This window comes from Chanos chanos, chromosome 5 (assembly GCF_902362185.1).
Source record: "Chanos chanos chromosome 5, fChaCha1.1, whole genome shotgun sequence".
NCBI classification, from domain to species: Eukaryota; Metazoa; Chordata; class Actinopteri; order Gonorynchiformes; family Chanidae; genus Chanos; species Chanos chanos.
Window position 1 is genome coordinate 44,890,427 of NC_044499.1, and position 21,786 is coordinate 44,912,212.

The 21,786-nt window shown below is 44.8% G+C and overlaps 1 protein-coding gene across 4 annotated transcripts in view; it reads right to left on the reverse strand.

The window, feature by feature from the left end:
• Positions 1–1,385: 1,385 nt before the first annotated feature.
• jmjd1cb (jumonji domain containing 1Cb) overlaps positions 1,386–21,786 on the reverse strand; it is a 94,733-nt gene continuing 74,332 nt past the window's right edge. The window contains exons 7-27 of one of the 4 annotated variants that reach the window (XM_030776041.1): positions 21,283–21,324; positions 20,481–20,751; positions 17,924–19,620; positions 17,093–17,265; positions 14,136–16,348; positions 12,861–13,062; positions 11,753–11,967; positions 11,266–11,418; positions 10,327–10,416; positions 9,765–9,892; positions 9,281–9,494; positions 8,357–8,574; positions 7,855–8,133; positions 6,804–6,972; positions 6,569–6,659; positions 6,230–6,360; positions 5,889–6,011; positions 4,540–4,679; positions 3,765–3,941; positions 3,193–3,324; positions 1,386–2,451 (exon numbers count right to left, since the gene is read on the reverse strand). In XM_030776041.1, the coding sequence (XP_030631901.1) occupies positions 2,356–2,451; positions 3,193–3,324; positions 3,765–3,941; positions 4,540–4,679; positions 5,889–6,011; positions 6,230–6,360; positions 6,569–6,659; positions 6,804–6,972; positions 7,855–8,133; positions 8,357–8,574; positions 9,281–9,494; positions 9,765–9,892; positions 10,327–10,416; positions 11,266–11,418; positions 11,753–11,967; positions 12,861–13,062; positions 14,136–16,348; positions 17,093–17,265; positions 17,924–19,620; positions 20,481–20,751; positions 21,283–21,324 (6,954 nt within the window). In that variant the 3' untranslated portion in view covers positions 1,386–2,355. Of the gene's footprint in view, positions 2,452–3,192; positions 3,325–3,764; positions 3,942–4,539; positions 4,680–5,888; positions 6,012–6,229; positions 6,361–6,568; positions 6,660–6,803; positions 6,973–7,854; positions 8,134–8,356; positions 8,575–9,280; positions 9,495–9,764; positions 9,893–10,326; positions 10,417–11,265; positions 11,419–11,752; positions 11,968–12,860; positions 13,063–14,135; positions 16,349–17,092; positions 17,266–17,923; positions 19,621–20,465; positions 20,752–21,282; positions 21,328–21,786 lie in introns of all 4 variants that reach the window. The other 3 variants (XM_030776040.1, XM_030776038.1, XM_030776042.1) reach the window with 3 other exon arrangements.

Below are 21,786 nucleotides of genomic sequence, written 5' to 3' on the forward strand. Positions count from 1 at the left end.
GTATATTTTAGAGACACTAGGATATTAGCAGAGACAAATGATAGACTAGTCCATTCTGAAGTGGAACATGTTCAGATACATGCTCAATGATCCCCTCTAGTGTCTAATCAATGCATAATATGTCTGTTTCACACAGGGAAAAAATAGTAGAATAAGAATATGTCGCCGTTTGGAAACATTTTACGTCTTGGCATCAAATCCTAATTAAAAACACCTCAATTAGGGACACAGAAAATCTGTAATAGTTTTGAAAAGAATGACCGCTTTCACTGAGTATGGCCGTAATGTAATGACCTGAAGTGCTCATTGTACACTCCGTACCTAGCAAAAGTTCTAAGAGTGAGCTGGGAAGTCGCTAGTCATTAGAGAGGCTAATTAAACTTCAAGGCCGACATTTCTAGGGACCTTCAACACGTTGCTGGTCTGCTTGTGTTCTGTGTGTATGAAGTGAGATCAAGCAGGGACCGTCACATGTCTGCTCGGGGCGGCAGGGCTTCGATGTGCAGAGCGCATTAACGAGAGGAGGCAAGCTGCCGGGACTGCAGAGTTACAACGAGATGAAGAAAACGAGGCTGTGCTTATGGACTGTTAAGTAGCGTCTGACTGCAAGAGAGCACGGGTGAGCTCCTCTCCTTATAAACCTAATTACTGAGTTCACCGTCTGAGGTTCAGAAAGCAAAGAGAAACACATCAGTCATCTGTGAGTAAATGGTATCCACAGCCGTAAAAGGCTACATCAGTAGCTTTATGAGTCAGACAGGTAAAAGATAAATTAGGTTTATTCTGTCAACGACGCACATGATATTATGATATATTCTGTTTTCTCGGGTGCCACAGATCATTGAAAAAGTGTTCAAGTTTTTTTTTTTTCCCCCCAAATTAGTTTTGACACCACACCACTACCATGTGATGCAGCAAAGTATCATATCTGTTGTGGTAATGAATCGTTGATGAAAGATTAGATCATTCATTAAGTTCTTTCTGTTGTACAATCCCTCTCAATCATTGGCATCTTGCACTAAGACTCATAAATCTACATTTCTACGTCACTGCAGTCCTATAGCTGCTAAGCTTCAAAACTTGAGGTGACTATTTATGCCAAGGCTCATCAGATCATCCTTCAAATTAAGTGGAACTGTTGTTCTTTTGAATGTGTAGCAAAATCATTTTAGACAAAGTTTCAGTTCAGTTTCAACCTGTTGCTTTTTATACAGTCTACACTGTTTTACCACGCTCAAAATATCTGTTTGAACTCTGTTCTACCCTATGTTTACTGGAAGTTACGCTTGAGTTGACTCAGTAATTTTCAATGTTCAACAAATGCAAATATGTGGCCAGTCTTTTGATAAATCCATTTTAATGGAAAATGTAAAACCCTTTTGAACTTCAATGTACAAAGCATGTAACACTTGCACTTTTAAAATTTGAAATCGAAGCAAGCCATGTTCTAAAAAAATACCTCAGTGAATGTATATATGTATATATTTACACAGCATAGTAAGTTTTTCATTTTTTTTTTATCATTTAACTTCAAAAGTTCACCATAGTAAATTTTAACAAAAAAGGAGAAAGAAACAAGACAATTTTCTTAAATAAATTACAACTTTTGTAAATGTCTCCATTTTACAGTGAATAGTTCTTATTAAAATGTTGAAGTGTGTTATTCATTTAGTCTTTCTTTACATAATATAACTTTACAATGTTTACAATAGTTTGGCAGTTAATTTTCAAAAGATATGGCATGAGGACTGCAATTCAGCAACAATTCCCAAAGTACAGGCATTAGCTGGTGTCTATATCCTCTCTCACAGTAACTGTCTCAATGTAGTGAACGCTATTAGAATCCTTTTTTTTTTTCTTTTAGCAAACTGTACAAGTCACATTTACATTTGATCTATAACATAGCATAGAACTCCTAAAAATAAATACATAGATTTCACTGAAACAATATACAGTATGAAAGAATAGAAAACAAAACAAAAACAAAAGCCAGACAAAAAGGAAAAAAAAAAAAAAAGAAATAAAAAAAGGAAACAAAACAAAAAACAAAAAAAAACAGACTCGAATTAAAGAGCAGCGTTGCCGACTGCAGATTATCTTCAGATGTAGTTTTGGGTCATCACAGTATTCCTGATGCGGTTTGGACTATACTGGTATGGTGTCAGTAACAAATAAATACCTTTTTTTTTTTTTTCGTTTGTTTGTTTGTTTCTCTTTGAAGTCTGCTTGGCACTGGAGGTTGGTGAGGATAGGATGAGCGTGCATATTTTGGGGTTAAATGATAAGGATGGGTGGGGGTGGGGGTGGGGGGGGCAGAAGCGTGCTGCTCCGCTGACAGTACGGGGGGAGAAAGTGTCATGAGTTTTCCTCTTCTTCCTCCATCACCTCTGCACAGCACCTTTTTAATGTTCCGACAGCATCCTTCACGCAGTGGTAGAAGATGTTCTTGACCTATGAAAGAGTACACAGACGGTTACTGTGACGGTACGGCTGACAGCCGGTGTCTGACTCACGCTGGGGGTGAAAAGAAGAGGAAGAAGAAAAAAAAAAAAGGCAGATAGGGCAGACGACAAGTAGAAAAAAAATCAAAACTGCACTGCGAATGATTAACAAGCCACATGCACTTAACGACGGGCAGACGCCGATGAAAAAAAAATCTATTACGAATCTGAATGCAGTTCAGAGTGACCCAAGTATTGTGTGTGTGTGTGTGTGTGTGAAGGAGAGAGAGACAGAGGAGAAAGAGAAAAGGCAAAAGAGATGTTTACAAGTCATCATGACACATCAGACTTCCTGGAAAAGGAGAGCCCCTACTGCTCATGAAATTGAAGTTGGGATGATGACTGTGGTTATGGAGCCCAGCTAATCTTTATAAAAATGACATTTTTGAAAAGAGTACAAGAACACAGCTCACCATAATAAATTACCACTAAAAATGGCCCAGAACTATTTGTCTTCTAGTGCAAAGACGACATGTCGTTTTAAACTTCTATTTGCTTTCTTAATACAATTCACATTAAGAGAATGCCCACGTCACCGCATGAATTTACAGTGTTCCCAGTCATTCACAGTTCATTTCAAAATGCTGCGTGTAAATATGTTCCGACGTGAATAATTCGACACGCAGGTATTATAGACAGAGAATGGGATGTTTTGGCATAACATGAAAACGCGTCCAAAAGAAACTCTTACCTGTAGCTTATCTTCGTAGTTGATTTCCTCTTTGGACGACCGCAGTTCCTGGGTCAGATGAAACGAGTGCGCCACGTGTTCAGGGGACACAAAGTCGTTGATCACCTGGACACAGCTGTGAAGGTTTTGGACCTGCGGAGAGAAAGAGAGAATGGAGAAAGAAGAACGAGTCGGGTTAACTATATCGAGAACACCGACCTTTCTCTCCGCCTCTTGGGCGTCACAGACGGTCTGACCGTCCTTGCGAACGTAACCGGCACCGTCATGCAAGAACCGTGTAATTGTGCTCCTGTGAGATTAGGTCACGAAATGCTTCTTAAAGGTTTGAAAGATCAGCACGAAAACCGAAAAATGCGATCAAAAAATGAAATTCCCCTTTTCTGTTCAATATCTGTCCTGTTGACTGTTAAGTGAGTATTAGAAATATTGTGTTTTACTGTTAAGTATTGCTTGGTGTTGAATCAAATTTACGATAATGTCTCGGTCCGTTAGTCTGTGTGTGTGTGTGCTGGCCAGCGTTGAAAAGCAGACTTGTGAAGGAGAGGACATCCTGCAGTAGGGCTAGCTCTGACCTGGTGCAGCGCTCCGGCCGGAATGAGGACGGAGTCTCCCAGGAATTGCACCATGGTGGAGCCCTGCACGCCGTGTTCCTCCAGTAGTCTCTGCCGAAGTTTGCGGCTCAGGTACCAGCCTGACTCCCTAATCGGATCGTGCTCTGGTGGCACTTCTACCCCCTGCTCTTTAGCAACCTGCAAACATCATACAAACATGGATAAGCACAGCTAGCAGTGTACAAACACACGCAGACATTTCCCATGAACTAAAAGCCTCAGGTGATGACTCATTAGAAAACACAGAGATGTGGTTTTTCAAAGGCTCCGTTTCCTCGTGTGACTTGAAAATAAATGTAAAGTATGTGGGGGGGGGGGGGGGGGGGGGATCAATCAACTGAAATGATACTGAACTGGTCTCTAGCAGTAGACATGTATAAATATGAGATGAGTAGATTATAGTAATTAAGGCTTTTGGTCTCATGTGATGATCTCTATTCCCTCACTAAAGGGTAAGGTCACACTCAGGACACCCCTGAAAACATTTAGTTAATCCAGACCTCTACCAAACATCCTGCCATCAGCCGCAAAAACCAGGACACAAAGTTCAAGGGAAGGAAGGTAATTAAATGTACCCAATAAAACTTTCCTCTAGAGGAGCGCTGTGTTTTATAAGGACATCCTCTAAGACAGGGCTAGTGTGGGGAGCCACAGTGCAGCAAAGCAGCTATGAATCATTGAATTAGTAGCGCAGGAAAAGAGAGAAAAAGAAAAATAGATAAAAAAAATAAATAACCTTGTGCAGAAACTCTTTAATTTTCTCAACGTCTTTGCTCACGTAAATGTGCCACAAGGCTCCTGGAATCTCGCTAGAGTCCTTTAATCTTTTCTTCACGTTGTCATCCAGATCTTCCTCTTCGAGCCTTTTCAGCACTCCTGTGAAATTTCGACAAACATGTGAATACATTAAAACTTATGCAAAAAAAACCAAAAAAACATGTGCAGAGTCAAGATATCACATAGTCAGCTTAATTTATTACAAAAGGTAACACGTTTGACAGTAGCGCCGGCTTCCCCGCTTTGAAGAGAGAGAGAGAGAGAGAGAGAGGGAACCGTTTAAAAATTAATACTGATGAAGCTCAAGTGCTGGTGTCTGCCTTTTTAATGCATTTTCCTCTATGCCTGCCTGTGAGACAGGCTACTATAAATAGAGCTGGACTCGTACTCACGGGGGGGGAGGGGAACAGGAGGAGCAAGGGGGGGGGGGGGGGATGTAGGAGAGGTTGGGAGGGTGGGAGGGTGGGGGGTGGGGGGGCAACACAGCAGAAGTAGTTTTCCTTGACAGGAGACAGGACACAGCTGAGGCAATGTGCCAGGGGCCCAGCGCCAGCCCGCAGCGCCAAGGAGAAGGGTGGAGCCCAGTCTGAACCCAGCCAAAAACAGAAAAAAAAACAACAAAAAAAAAAACTTTGCTAAGCCTTTTGTTTTTCTCGGGGCAAAATGTCTTTTCTTTTTTTTTTTCTCCCCGAACCATTCATGTTCGAAGCCCCTGTAGCTGGGACCGTTACGTTAATGCTCTCCTTCGGTCACCTCTGCGCGCTCTCTCTCTCTCTCTCTCTCTCTCTCCTTTTCCTGAGCCGTGACTGTTTAAGCTGTTCTGCTGTGTTTTCAGGTAAAAGCTCGCTAGTCATTTCACTGGGATGTCAATACAGCAAAGACAAATCTTTTTAGTGTCTCAGTTAAACGTGTTCTCCAGAGTTATGGCAGGCTCAGCCCATGTGACGGCTGGGAAAGACTCCTGCAACAAGTTCCAGATGCTTCTCCACAGACCCATGTCCACATTCCATTGTTTGAAGAATACTTTAAGCTCAGCTGCCTGTGTGTGTGTGTGTGTGTGTGTGTTTTAAGCTTTCTGGAGCAAGGGGAACGAGAGGAAAAAGCAGAACTGAAGCTTAACCATCTTGATTTAAACAATAAAAAGGAGGAAAGACTTTTTTTTTGTTGTAGTTGTTGTCGTCGTTTGACTCTTAGTCTTTTCCTGAAAATAGACCCTGACCTACTTTTGAAAGCCATTCATTTCTCTCTTAATAAAGTTGTGGTATGAGCGGATGCAAAGTGCAGCGCGGAGGTCAGCGAGAGGGATACCTGTTTTGGAGAGAACGCCGTTTCCTTTGGCCACACCCACGTAAACGAGCACGCTGACTATGTCCGACACTTCCGTGTGAAGGTTAGCGGTTCCAAAGTCCTGTTCCTGAGAGGCGGCCACCCCTGTAGAGGGCAGAAAAAGCGAACGGTCAGCGGGTTAATTTCACACGAAAACGTTCAAATTCCCTGGAAAGCGTTGGCCCGCGTTAAGCTGTGCTGCTTTCGCCTCCTGTCTATTGCGTTCCGCTCCGAAACAACGCGCGGAGGGTAAAAATAGTAAAACAGCTTGAATTTTCCTGTCTGTATCGAGGAGAGAAGTGATCTCGACTCGTCTCTCTCACCATATGCACAGCACAGGCGCGGGCCCAGGTCAGGCCGGACAAAAAAGGAGGGCAGATGGGAGGCCAGGTTGAGGTTGCCCTCAGGGTCTGTGTACTCTGGTAGGGGCAGGTTCTTCATTAGATCATCATATCTGCAACAGAGAGAAAAGTATCCTTTGAGTCAGGGCGAGTGATATTGGTTTGAGACGATGATTTGATCCAGCCTTTGACCTCGGAACCCAAAGCGAATTTAAGCGGATGAAGTGCTTAGGAACTTTATTATTATGGTAGCATGAAGAAAGAATCTTTCGGGTTATGAAAAGCTCTTGTCTGATGGGGTGTGTGGTGTTTATTAAGTACCTAGAGGGCATGAGGGCCATGAACTCTTCCCCTGATGGCCAGTCCTTCAGTCTGTAAACCATTGGATCTCCATCTTTAGATTTGGGCCGTTCTGTGGGTGAAGGGAGACAAAGAGGAGAGAGAGAGAGAGAAAGAAAGAAAGAAAGAAAGAAAGAAAGAGAAAGGATGACATGAGTAAGAATGTGAAGCTTGCATGCTTAACTTTAATCAGCTATAATGATTTTAGGCTGCTCACTTGTCAGGTCTTCAAAGCCGTCCCAGAATTCTTTGATTCCAGAGTTGGATACCACACCATCTTTGCAATTTAAGAGGTCTCCCTGGTGGTCGGCAAACTCCTGGTTGAAAGACTCAGCTTTCCAGAGGCTGGCATTGAGTTTCTTATGCACTCCTGACACAAGCACAGGCTGCAAAAAGAAAAGAGCACAACTTGAAATCGTAATAAATAACTGACAACACTGCTTGTCCTTTTCCATGAAAACATGGGAGTTAAAGTTGGAAGGCATAAAATATTGCAACAAAGCCCTGTAACATGAAACAATCTTTTTGACAAACCGTGAATATCGTGATTTATGTGGATTCGGCGTATTCAAAAGAAACACATTTATTATGTCAACACGCATACATCTTGTTTTCCCCCAACAAAGTATAAATAAGTTCTGTTTCTATCCACTGCATGATTGGAATTCCTATTCACCACCCAAAAATCAACGTTGGCAAACTCTCAAAAGTGTGTGTCTCTCAGCAGGGGAGACGCAGATTTTTATTATTGCTGTACATTTCCTACAGAGCTGTAAACTCATCGTCCACTGAACGGAGCTCTATAAATGTCATTCCTGAATCATGGTGCTGGGGGGAAAAAGGGAGGGAGAAAAAAAGAAAAAGACGAAAAGGAAAGTGCTGGAGAATGCTGACACTCCACTCCACAGCGGGGGAGATTACCCCTGTGCCAGCACAGAACAAAGACAGAAGGAGAGAAAGAGAGAGAGAGCTACCGACAACGTAGAAAGCCTACAAATTTGCTCTCTGTGTCTTTGTATTTGAGTGGTCTGTTCTGAAACCTTGAGGATATCTGTGAGTTAGTAAACGTCAGCTTGCTGAACGCGGTCTCCGTTTAAAATCTGTTTATTTAACACGACGACGGAAATCCATCCGCGGGTCTCCGAGAGCAAATGAATCGCGCGCTCGTGCGGCCGCCGACGTTTTTCTAACGTATCGTATTAGGGCCACTGTCGCCACAGCCGGAGTGTTTGGGGGAGGATTTATAGGTTTTTAAAGATGAAACTCACCTGCCCCTGTTTCCAGCATTCTCTGAAGACTTTCCAGTTGTTGGGGTTGCGGTGGTCTTTGAGCCAGAGAAGTCTGCGCTCGTACAGCCAGCAGTGTGGGATGTCTGAGTGGAGCTTTGGCGTCTCCTCCGCAGGCTTCTTCCTCTCCATTTTGGGCTCCTCTATGGGTTCGTGTTTAAGGCTCAGTTTAGCACCACGACTCGCCGGGATCTTGTTCTCCACCACGGACGCGATGATGTCGTCCAGGATGTTGGGCATAGTCCGGCCACTTTTACCCGTCTGAGAAGAAAAGAAAAAAAAAAAATGTGAACATACAGAGAGAACATATAAAAAGTTATTATTCTAAGGAGGATCAAAGCAAGCAGACTTAATTAAATGTCCCAGTGTCGCAGGTTACAATGTCTCTCTAATCAAGCCATGCATAAGATACTGTGGTAGTGTAGACGTTTCTAGAATTGGCACAGAACCGGGTAACACTGCAGTGTCACTGTGTGAGTCTGACCTGAGATGCAGTTGAGTAGACTGGAGCGAAGGCGATGCCAGCGTCGGTGGAGCCCAGGCGCAGTTTGCCAGCGGTGGTTGTGAGGAGGTCTCTGAGCGTAGACCCTTGTTCGGTGCTGTTGGAAACCAACGAGGAGGCCTTACAGTGCAGAGCCTCTAGGGCATCTCCATGCTCCTTCTCCTCTTTCAGCTGCTTCCCCAAAGGAGCCTCCTTATTCTCTGCAGAACAAAGACACACACATTTCAGTCACAGTTCATGTATTATCAGCAGTACATCCATGCAAGAGTCATGCAAGTAGGCTGATTGTCTACACTTTTCATATAGCCTGTCTCAGACTTACCATGCTGTTCCTGGAGGACAAAGAGGCACAAACCTAGCACAAAACTGTCAGTTATTTTGTACTTTTTACTGTATAATTAAACTATACTAAACTATGCACTAACTATGTAATTAAAACAGTTTTTGGGGAACAACTAAAGCCTCAATATGTTGAACCCTCAGATATGACATTCAATTTTAAAAGGCAGTTTCAGTATCAGCGATAGATGAATAAGCAGCTTTGTGTTCTCTATAAAAGCCTCACCCTCAATCAAAAACCGCACTCTTTCTCTTATAGGGCATTTAAAGAAAGCACCATATCAGTGCCGCACAGAAAAGAACCAGCTGAAGTACTGGATAAACATGTGGTTAGTCGAGCTCTCTAGACTCTAGGAGCCAGAGACTGAGAGCAGTGGTAATGTATACCACTAAATGCGAGGGTTGTGGAATGCTGGCCGCCTGTCAAACGTGCACACACAGGAAAAAGCCGGGGCGGTTGGCAGGCCTCCGGCCCTGGCTGCAGTTACTTTAAGGTTCCTGGCAGTCCGTGTCCTGTTATTGTGTTGTTTGACAGCTCGAAGCTTTTCTCCCTCCGCAGTAGCTCACCTTTCTTCTCCTCCCTGGACTTCTGGTCGGCCAATTCGGCGAGAAAGTGCAACGAGGACTGGGACTCGGGCGGCGTGAGCTTGCTGTCGGTGCTGGTGTCGCTGGCGGGACTGCTGCCTCCGTTGGCCTCGACCTTTTGAGTTGGGTTCGGCTGCTGTCCTTCGGGCTTACACAGTGAGATTTTATTGCTGTGGTTAAGCACATTCTGCAATACCTGCGAATACCCACAGGAACAGTTCTCTCAGAGACGCCTCAGGGATTTAGGTAACGACACGAAAAACACGTGTTTTTTGTTTTTTTTAAACGAAAATTGAACACAAAAAACAACTTGTGCTTGATGATGGAGTAGTTTGGATGTAACGCAGTATTAGTCTACCTTTATCTCTTCTCTTGGGAGGTGTGTATTTATACAGGACTGAAGGGGCAAGACTAAGGCAAAGTAAAGTTGTTTTGATACAGGTCATGCAGGAATGCACACACTTACCTGGGATACACCATTGGTGGATGGGAGTTTGTTTATTAAGGAGTTCTGTTTCCCAGTACAAGCGCAGTGCGACTTAATGCCATACTTGTCCCGGATTACGTGCATGGCGTTCACAAGGTCTGTCAAAACTGAAACAAGGGAAATAAAAAGAGTTAATCAACACTAAAATTTTTCTTCACCGCTTGTGTTCTGAAATATATAAGCCACAAAAAGGGAAAGAAGAAAGAAATCATTTAAAAATCATTTGCTGGCCTAAATACGGCATACATGCAAACTAAACACAGCCCAAACTGGGCGCTCCTTCAAGGGTGCCTCAAACATACAAAATGGAGCTTTGTATGAGTTCTCAGGGTGCACATTTTGGGAGAGGTTCTGTTTTTATTTTGTAGTTTGGCTTTGAGGGAAAATAGGGTCTGAGCATAATCAATGCCCTGCATGGTTATTCGGAGAAAACGAATAGAGAGTATCCAAACGTCACTGCTTGTTCAGCCTTCCTTCACACAGATAATTGACGGCAGTTCTATTTCTGGCTTGGAGCCAGATTAAAAGCACAAGTTCTTACCAGTTCCTGGAATAATCTGTGTTGGCATCAAGTGTTTGTGATCGTGCGGCTGTCCTTTGACGCACTTCAGCCAGGCGTACAGTTCTTTGTCTGAAAAATAATAATAATAATAACAACAACAACAGGTCCATTACTCAAGGGGGGAGAAGCCACAGCTTTGTTTCCTCAACAAACACAGTTCAAATTTAAATGCACCAACATGGAAGCAGGCGCTGTCGCTGGTCCTCATTACCACAGGAGAGTCTCAGTGTTTACACCACCAGAGTAAATATAAGTCTCTCTTCGTGGGAAAGCGCATACAGACGATAATAAATGACGCTGCAGTAACTTGGGAGCATTTTGTTTAATAACACAGTGCTCCTGCGAGCTCTTCGACTGACTTCTCTTCACATTCTGAAAGGATAAGGGAAAGTCTGGAAAGCTTACTGGAAAAAAGGAAGAGTGAGAAGCACAAAAAAAATGAGGGTGAGGTGTGTTTGTGTGTGGGTGTGAGAGAGAGAGAGGGAAAGAGAGGGAGAGTGAGTGGGTGAATACACGCATGCGTGCGTGTGTGTGTGTGTGTGTGTGTGTTAAAGAGAGATAGAGAGAAAGAAAGAGAGAGAGAGAGAGAGAGAGAGAGAGAGAGGGTAGACTTGCAGAAAAACTGTACACTTGTCCTAAACCTCTAGAGCAATCATGCCAAGCACAAGGATTGTGAGTTTGGCACAGCAGCTGGGCAGTCCCACTGCATAGCACCTGCTTCGGTGCCTGAGTGGCACAAACAGAACCGGGCCTGTCAATAAAGCCTACCAGCCTGAGGCAAACGAAACATCCACACCTCCGGCAGGCAGCGCCCTGCATACCAACCACGTCATTATCAACGCTGGCGCGCTAACGCGGTTTCAAAGAATTTCTGCGGTTCCAGAAGGTTCAGCATGTGAAATCAAAATGGGGACTGACCTTTGGAGCTTTTCCTTTCCTTTGCCTTGTAACAGTCCAAACACACCACAAATCCACATTTTTGGCAGACCCAGTGAATGTTAAACAGTGTGGCTTCACATGCGTCGCAACTCTCCCTCACTCCCCTCACCGCTCGCTTCCAGGCTATCTTGGCTGCAGGGCAAAGCAAACAGGGCGGATGAGATGGACATCCATTGGCATAGAGACCTGTATGCTTTGGCTTCTTACAGACACAACAGTCTAACAGATGGGGCTGGTCTCCTTCATTCAAAACAATTCACATTTAAATACATAAAGTAACTGTTAAGTTTCATTAGTGACAATGTTTGAGATGATTCATTTAACAGATTTTTCATATATATATATATATACATATTACTAAGTAGCTGAAATGACAGACAACGCTACAGGCAGACTCAACATGCTTTGGATTTAGTGTACATGAAACACATAGCGGATATATATATATATATATATAAAAAACTACCATCTTTTTTAATCCATGTTGCAGCTGTATTCTCAGTCATGACCAGTTGGCAGAACTTGTCTCCTATGTAGCTAAGGATGTATTTGGAGGTCTCCAAGTCCAATTCGTTCTCCTCATAAATGTCTGGAGCCCACAAGCTCAGAGCCTCCTCATCATACTGATCAGGGGAGGAGAAGCCATCTATCCGAATCACTCCATTCTTGCTGTAGGATAGGCTGTGCATGTAGAAACACAGACAGGGGGAGGAGCAGCGAAGAAAGAAAGACAAAGAAAGAAATGGAGAGATAGTGAAACAAGAAGAGAGGAAAATCAGAGTTCAGGTCCTTCCCTGTAAACAATCGTGATTTGTAACTACATTACAAGAGAGAGAGAATAAGTGTTGACTTGCTATGAAAACCAATTTTCCTGAGTGAAACATTCACATTGACATATGCAATCATTTTTTTTTTTTTGTCCCGTGTCATCCACGCAGGTTTTTATGTCCAGTCAAATCATGTTATGAAACAAAATGAGGGGTAAACAATTGCCTAATCTAAAACGATATTACTAAAGCAACAGGGTAAGTCTGTCAAGCTCTGACATTGTGTGCAATTAAGCAGAAGAAAATCCTCTTTGGCAGATTTACCCAAAGTTAGACTTCTATTACTGGATTAAACAGCACAGCTGAAGGTCCAGGACAGTGATGAAAAAGATTAAAAAAGGAATGATATTCCAGAGTGTAGTAATACTGGTTTTCCTCTGCTGAGTGTCTGGACTCAGTGACCTCACTAAAACTCATCACCATATGTGACTGATGCTACAGGCAGCAAAATCACTTCCTCTGTACCAAACGCAATGTTATCACAGTAAATTCAACCAACCATGACCGCGCAGAGCATTAAATCTCTATCTTATGATATTACAATTACGAATGCTGCTTCTTGAAACGGCGTTAACAACGAGGTCAATTCAAGACGGAGTAATAAAACAACTTCTGTTTTAAGTATTCAACTTGTATATATAAGACCATTTAAAAAAACCATAACCATGAAGACTACACTGGATTTAAGTACACCTATAATCCCTTTTACTGAAAACGTGCGTTCCCAAAATGCTGATTCCCACTCACCGGCGGAAGTAGTAGAAGCGACAGAAGACGGGCGAGTGTGCCGGCTCCTCTCCTTTCTTAGTGCGAACCGAACGGCACTCCCGACACTTCTGGAGGTTGGGACCGATTTCAGAGCACGAGTCGTCCTGGAGAAAAGACTCGCCCGTCTGCTTCAGCTTCTTTACCTTACGCCAGTCCTTCAGCACCGAGCGAGGGATGCCATCTAAAAAAGATAGTGCACGAAAACACATGTATCACTACAAAATACAACATCACCTATTAGTTTCAAATGTTTCACGTAGTGCACATAAGATAGTAACTGAATGCTGTGGTACATATAATGAGAAAACAGTGGAAATGAAGGAAAATTAAATTACCCTGTTAGGTAACCTCAGTGTTGGATGTGGTATTGCATTAAAAAAAAAAAAAACTTAAATACTATTTGCAATCTACTCTTTGTAACTACTTCAAACACCTATATTTCAAATATTTTAAAAAAGTAAAACATCAGATGAGACCTCAGGGAATCTTTTGCATCCACACAAGACTGGGTGATGGTGACACTTTCATCTGACAAATACTTTCTCAGCACAAACACAAACCATATTTCTCAGGCTCTGGTATAAAAATATAGCTTATTTCACCTATTCAGTTACATTTTAATTCTCTACCACGCATACAAAAATGTTTGAAATTGAACACCCAGAGAAAATATGGATAGATTGAAGGGTGGTTTGATTGGGAAAGCCTGTGTGCAACAGTAAAGGGTTTATATCTCCACCCTTAACCACAACTAAGTGCTCCTACTATTCCATATCGTGACTACATTTATGAAAATTGACAATTCAGAGTGACCTCGTGCATTAGAACATATATTCAGTTACAAAGAGTCTTTTTTTCCCCCACACCAAACAGTGACGTGAAAGGACTGCTAAAAGCTTTGGAGGTTTCCAGTTAGGAGAGTACTTAACGTGCCCTGGCAAGATGTATTTCACATAAACGTGAACATTCCAAAAGAGGCTTTTTAACTTGCACAGCTGCTGTCCAGATGTGCAGACTCCACCACTCTCTGTCATGCAATACCTACACCTCCTTTAAGAACCAATAACCCACAACATACAGTCTGTAATATCCAAGGTGTCAAAGAAATAAAAACACAGGAAAAAAAAAAAATAATGACGTCTTCTTATAACAGTAATCCTTCTAAGGCACACTCAGATGAAAGGCCGATGTGACATGGTCTAAAAATGCATGCGTCATAAAAACTGCACTCCAGGAAAAACTTGATAGACTTACTGCTGCTTGCCAGTTTGAGCTTGGTTTTTTCCCTGGCGCTTCTAAAAATACCATTTGGTTTAACTTCATCTTCCTCCTTCTCATTGTCACCCTTCCTCTTTTGCATGTCGTTCTGTTTTTTCTTATAGGTGGGTTTGGGCTGCCGCTTGACCCGCTGTTCCAGCTTACTGTCACTGGCGTCTGAGTCATCCCCGCTGTCCGAGCCGGACTCGTACGTTCTCTTGGAACCTCGTCGTGTCCTTCTGTCCTCCTGTGTCGTCTTGTCCTCCTGCCCTTTGCTCTCCTTGCTCATCTCTACATCGCTTGACGTAGATGCGATTAGGCTAACGGTGCATGGCTTAATGATTTCTGACACGGCGCTGCCCGATTTCTCAGCTTTGTTAGTGTTCCTGTCCTCCTCTGAGTGGCGAGTGAGCCAGGCTTTCTTCAGCTTGTGGTAATTGGGCTGGCTCAGCTGTGCTGGCTGCCCGTTGGGCAGGGGACTGGCTTTACTTGCAGTGCTGCTGGCCACCGAGTTGTCCTGGCTGAAGGTGGGTGAACCGCGAAGGGCTTTAACGTTCCCTGACTCGCTCTCAGAGGCACTGCTGCTGGAGCCTCTAGACTGTGCGGCAGCCAACGCCGCCTTGTGCTTCTTCAGATGGATGAAGTTCCCAGAGTAGGCCTGTGCAGTGTTGGTTGAGCTGGGTTGAGTGAGTGTGCTAGGAGAGGTGGTCCTGGATCCCCCCTCCTGTAGTTCCGCCGTTGGAGGAGCCCTATTTTTTGGAGTCGAACTGTCAGTCCTGCTGCTGCTGCTGCTGCTGCTGCTGCTGCTGCTGGTTGATGAAGAGTAAGACAACTCTGCTCCACCTCGACTCAAAATGCTAAAGGTTGTGGTGGATGCAGAAGTGGTAGCATCAGTCCTGGCATTGCACACAGAATTGGCTACAGCTACCACTGAACTGGGAATGCCAACCTGCGGCGTTCTGATAAAGTTCCTCTTGTATTGCATGCAGGCATCATCCAAGTTTGTATTTGGCTGTATTACTCTTCCAGGTTCCCTGCCCTCACCAATTTTGAGGCAGTCTGTCTGAGACTTGCCCACAAACAGTCTGCTGCTGGGTGGCTCTTTGTTGGCAGGCTTCAGGCCTGATGAGCCATCATACTTTATGCATGTTGATGGGCGCACAATAACAGATGCTGTGGCTGCCTGTGGCTTGCCTCGGCTTTTCTCAGAGTGCCATGCCATTTTCTCATGGCTTTGCGAATTGCCAGAAGCTCGCCACACCTCAGCCGTACCAAGCTCCATACCACTTTTTGCATCCCTGTACTCCGGTAGGAGGGTAGGGGGCTTCTGCTGTTCCGACGCTTTCCCTGCCGAGCTAACTGGCTGGATGGGGGTAAGCGTGGGTGGAGAGAGTCTACCGTAACCCCCTTCCTTGCGGTCAAGGGTCTGCTGAGTAGGTGGATGAAAGACAGGTGCCCTGTGTAGAGCTGGCATGCACCTGAGCTGGCTGGAGGGTGAGATGGCTGGGCTACGGCGCTCGTTGGCTGACGTACTGAGTGGGTGCATGGCCACATGCTGGCTAAGCTGCTCTGTGATCTTACCCACCAGGCCCTCACCTTCAGGTTGGTGCTTGATGAGTGGAGGAGGCTTTGACAAGGATTTGTTGCTGCTGCTGCTGCTACTACTACTGTACGAACTAAGAGACAGAGGACTTGAGACCGCAGACTGAGTGCCTCCGTGGACCTTTTCAAAGTAAGAGTTGAACTCTTTTGAGGGATAGAGGCGGGGTGGTTCGTTCACTACGCTATTGGAGATGGTGGTGAAATAGTTGCTCTGTGGCAAAGACTGGGGTACGGGATGCTTGTACTTGTATAGCTCCGCTGCTGGATGATCGGCATCCTTGTCCGGTTGCAAGCTCTTAGGAGGGGTGTTGGCAGGCAAGGAAGGAATGCGTGGGTAGCCCTCCCTGTCGTGTTCACCTGAGCGGATCTTAGCGGTAAAAGGGGCCACCTCGATGCTCTCCTGCAGGATACGGCGGTTCTCCTCCTTGTACTTGCTGGAACGGTCGCCGCTCTCCTGTGGTACACGGGACTGTTTGCTATGTGGTGACTCCATGTAGAGCCGGTGCAGTTCTTTGTTGTTGGGGGTCCGGCTGCGGTCCTGTTCCTGTTTCAGGTGAGTCAGCGGTAGGCTACGAATCGGATCCACAAATACCTTCTTCTCAATCTCTCTGGTGGGGCAGAAAGGAACGGAATAGAATATTACCAAACCATCCATATTCTCAAATATTGACAGACATGCAGAGGTTGTAAGCATGTAAGTTAAAAGTTAGACAGTCATAAAATGACATGAACTATTAAGATCCTACAGACAAAATACTTATCGTACTCTAATCCCACAATCAAAAATGCTCGCTCATATGAAACAAAGTACAACAATCATCTTGTATTTCTTTATATGTGTAAATAAGCAATTCTGGATGCTCATCCTCTCGTTACATTAATCGGCAACAAGAGATCCTAGAAAATGTTATCGACGGAAAGCTATCCTTCCATTAGCACAGCAATACTATTGTATATTAAGGGTGACCAACTGCAGCCAAAGTGTACATAACTGGCTTTAAGATCAAGAGCTTGAAACTACGTTGTGGTGATAAAATGCTTCAGTGAGAGACAGGGTGTGTGCATCTTAAGCCAGAGTACTAAGGTCACTGCTACAGGGTGTTCTTTCCTACAGGTTAAGTAACTGTACTGGGGTTGATTGTCTGAGTCCCTGTCCCTGACTGCAAATTCTCAGGCTGCTATAATAGAATAGTTTAATTACAAGCGTAGCCACTGAATGAGCGTACAGTGCTCCTATCACATGGCATTTGTTCCGCCTCAGGTCACAAGGTATTTAACAACGAGCTGCAGTTCTGGGCTCTGCAGAGTAATGTGGGATGAACCAGGGGGCGGGGGTCAAGAGAAACACTCACTCCTTGTTCAACTCCCCAGAGGTTTTGGACAGTGGCGGGCTGGAGTGGGTGCTGATCTTGATGGGCCGGTGGGGATCAGCACTAGCGGGCCTTCCAGGGATGTGGCTTAGGATCCCAAGGCCATCTGCAGAGGTCGCAGGGGTGTGCTGGTGGAGCCAAGGGCTCGGGGTGTTCTGTCACACAAAGAGAGACAAACAAAGTCAGGATCTACTCCGAGGACGGGAAGAAAAAAGGAAAACAGCAAGACAGAGAGAGGTTGGATATTAGCAAGGACCCCTCCCCAGCACTGATGTTCCTTCTCTGTTCTATGTTCGAAGTCTAAATGCACAAAGAGGCAAAATTGGATTTAGCAGTATTCAGACACAAACAAGCAGTCAGACACCGGATGAGCTCATCACAACCAAACCTCAAGGGTAATGAAAGGGGAGAGTAGGACTGACGCTCATCAACCCATGCTAACTACCACGACTGCTTCTCAGTCATGCGCCCCGGGATTCACTTTACAACATACACCTCCACACAACTCAGTCACGATCAAAGACCTGCATCGTTTCAATCAACTAAAACACAATACACGAGCCTGAACTGGCATGAATAAACCTGAATTCTTGTGATAATCATACTGTTCTGTTGGAATAGGTAAGCACTTAAGTACCTAGTAATCCTGATGTCCATTGTCATCCTTAATGCTATTGCTGAGAAAACAAGCTTTACATGTCTCCCACACATAAACCTAACTGAACAGACAGTGCCCTTAATCTGCTCAAGAGAAAATTAGGTTTAGATGGTTATCACACACACACACAAATTCATATACACAGAAAAACTCACCCTCCTCAGAGTGGTATCAGAGTTGACAGCGTTATCTGGATGCACCCATTTGGATGCAGGCAAGCCTAGGCCGGGCGGGTAGGAATGGGTGCCATTGGGGTATTGCCAAATGATAGGGTAGAGGCCCAACTGGTTGTATGAGGTTCCTCCATGGGGCTGAGGCAGAAGTGGGGGTGGCTGCTGTTGTAGGAACTGCTGCTGCTGGTGAGGATGGTGGTGGGCCAACCCCAGGTGGCCAAGACCGCCTGAGTCCAGTCGCGGGTGGCCACCCAGCAGGGAGGTCGGGGGCATACCTGGCAGCACAGTGGGCAGCAGGTGTGGGTGATGTACAGAGGGGTGGGAGGAGGCAGGGAGGAGATGAGAGGGGTGGTGGGAGCTAGGCGTCAGGCAGGTAGCGTGGGAAGAACCGTGAAGTGGGTGAAGGTGAGGGTGCAGGTAAGTCACGTGGTTGGTTTCCGTTTCGGGACGAACCAGAGCAGGGTCGCGATACACTGTGAAATGCTCGTTCTTGTCGATAATAAGGGGACTTTTGTTGGATTCTGACGGTGTCCCTCTGGCCTGCACCGGTTTGAAGCTGGAGCGGGGAGCATCAGACTCTGCTTTAGCCACAGAGCGGCCTGTCTGTGGAGAGGGGTTGTCTGGATGTCGTGCTTTGTGTTTGGATACCTCAGGTGATGTATTTGGTTTAGGTTTGGATGATTCCAGAACACTGTGGGTTTTAGACTTCATAACATCTGGTGAAGGATTGCACTTAGGCTTGAGGATGTCGGGAGAAGGGTTTGACTTGGACTTGGCGACATCTGGCGAAGGGCTAAGTTTGTGGGGTTTCCTGATGTCCTCGGCAAGGGAGGCATTCTTAATGCAGGGCACAATGGAGGCGTACTGCTGCTGCACCTTCTCTCTCTCTGCCACCGCAGCCGATTCACTGACAGATGTAACCGGTCTTATGACTTCTGAGTGAGCAAACTCAATTTTACTGCCAAGGCTTCGAGCCATCTGCTGCTCACTCTCTGGTGGCTTCCTGCAGTCCAAGGCAGAGGGGTTTAGCACCAAATGCCTAGGCTCGGGGATGTAGGCCTCGCATTTCTGAGACGCCAGCAAGGCAGACACGGCTTCCGAGCTTTCCCTGGAGCTGGGGTGTGTACTGGCATCCTCCGTGATGTCAATCACACATTTAGGGGTGTGGCTTCTGGGTGCCCCTGTGCTGTAATGGTCCTTGGGCAGAGTTTTCACAGTGCTTTTCATCTCCACAATGCAGCCCTGGACCTCAGCAGCACTAGAGCTCTGTGTGCAGGGGGTGGGAGGCAACGGAGCGGGCTGCAGAGGTGACCTCTCCCCCGGCCTGTCGCTCTCTGCGGACTGCGGCACCTCCGCAGCCGTCTTACTGCTTTTATCAGTTGCCTGCATTTCCTCCCAGGGAGACAGCCTGCCGATTAGAGCAGGCTCCACACCTCCCTTGGATCCCTGGGATTTCTCCTCCTCCTCACTGGCTTTTGAAGTGCTCTTTCCTTTCAACTCATTCTCAGAGTTGTGCTCTGAGGATGAGTCCATGCTTCTCTTGTTGGAGTTCTCGGAGTCGCTGCTCTCTGAAAAGTCTGAGGCTTCTGTTTTCAGCCTCTTCAGTCCGCCCTTTTTCTCCTCGTCGTCAGCTTTCCTCCGTTTGTTCATCATCTGCTTGCTTTTGTTTTTAGAAAAGTCTGGGAAAGAATGACAAAATATTCTGTCAAGAAAAAGTCACAATTCAAAAAACAATAACATTTCTTTTTTTTTATACAAAGTAATGTTATGTGAAGGAAAACATGCTGTGCTGTTGAAAAAAAACTCTGCAGCACCAATACGTATTAAACACCATGATATGAGTGATTACTCGGATGTCTTCAGCAATGAGAGAAAGTACAGTCCTAAGTATCTCTATCAAGGGGATGATGTCATTCCCTGCTTACATTAAAAGCTGATTGAATGGTAAGTGCTGCATTAGACATGTGATAGATGAGACCCAGGTGAAATTTATGCACACTTAAAACGTCCACTTCTCTGCAATGACTGCACTCACCTCATCTTTCACACAGTGAACATCGACATGCATAAAGCATCCTGGCACTGGTCAGTTACAATATATATGATTAAAAGCCTGCCTCCTTTCTAGTAGGGCAGAGGGAAAAAAAAAAATCTATGCAGAAACTAATCTTCCACTTATTGTCCAAAACTGGAATAAGTCTTTCCTGTCTCAAAGAGCTTGACAAAAAAAAAAAAAAGCAAGCGCATGCCAAATACGCCATTGTGTATGAAAGTAAACTGACAAAAGAGAACAGTAGTCAAACAGAGTGGAGGTTAATTTCATTTAAATTCCACACAGTGCATTCACAACTATGCCAATGCAATTCCGTTAAAATCCTGAGCTAGCAGTAGCACAGTTATGTAACCAGTGATACAGATTCCTCTGATGCCGAGCATAAATAGTGGATAACTATAGTGCAGTTCTCAAAGCCAAGCATATGCTAAGAATATTAAATATTTTTTTTAAATTATGCTTTTGCAATACCTCCTCTCCCTCCACTGCTGTCCAGTCTCTCTTCTTTGATCTTTTCGTCGTCGGGAACGCTGCTATCTGAGCCCTTCCTACGTGAGGAGCGGGAGCCGCGCTGTTGCCCTGGCGACGCCTGCTGCTGTTGCTGTTGCTGCTGCTGCTGCTGGTGCTGCTGGGATAGCTGCTGCTGAGCATGCTGGGATTGGCCCTGCTGCTGGCCCTGGGCCACCTGCTTCGGAGTAGAGCCAGATGAGTTCATGACAGGTCTGGGGCTGTTGGCCTGGGCGCGTGTGTAATGACCCTGCTCACACACACACACACACACACACACACACACACACACACACACACACACACACACGCACGCACACACACAAAGAGAGAAAAAACATAAAGAACAACAATGGTTAGTCATGAGGGACAATGATAAGAGATTTGTTTAGTGTCTGTGTACATGTGACTGAGTTCAAAATCCACCATAATCCACCACCATCACAATCACCATCACAATAACAACAAAGGAAAAAAAAAAAAAAACAAAAAAAAAAACAAAAGTACTTCCATTTCAACATTTCTCTGACATCAACTGGCTACAGACATCTTTCAAAAAAATGGAGTCACAGCACTATGCTTAAAAGGAGAGTTCCTATGTCTCTTATCAGCTCCATCTTCCAGCCAAACTCAAATAGCATTATCACAAGTCCTCTTATCTGTGATAGTCCAAAGTCTATGCACTGACTGAAATAGCACTACTACATCTAGAGTAAGCAGGGATATGCAGGGACTAGGTGAACAGCACTACTAGATCTAGGGAGAGGGTGCGGCCCAGTACCTGAGTGCTTCCTGTAGTGCCGCTTGGTCTCCCTCCTGTGGTCTGCTTGCATATCCCCAATTAATGTTTTAAACAGGGAAACAAAACCAAAACAAAAACAAAAACAAAAAAACGACAAAGAAATAAACAAACAAAAAAACAAAAACAAGGTGGAACAGAGAAGTTTTTGTTAATGATAAAGGGACTGGTGATATATTTGCTCTACAAGGCTTCTACGCTTATATTCACTTAAATAAGTAAAAAAAGGGGGGAAAAAAAACTTCTAAGCACATAGGAACTTTACTTTAAAGCTAGCTCTAGACACACACATCAGATGCCTAAAAAGTGGCACAGAGCGAAGACAGGGACTGACATGCAAGCACGCAAAAACAAACATAAATACATATACATATACAAACGCAGATCAGCGCAAATTACCAGTTACATCAAATGCACAAAGGACAATGAAAAACAAACAATGCTCTTCGTTTACCCTGATGACGGAAATAAACAGTGCAGGGACAA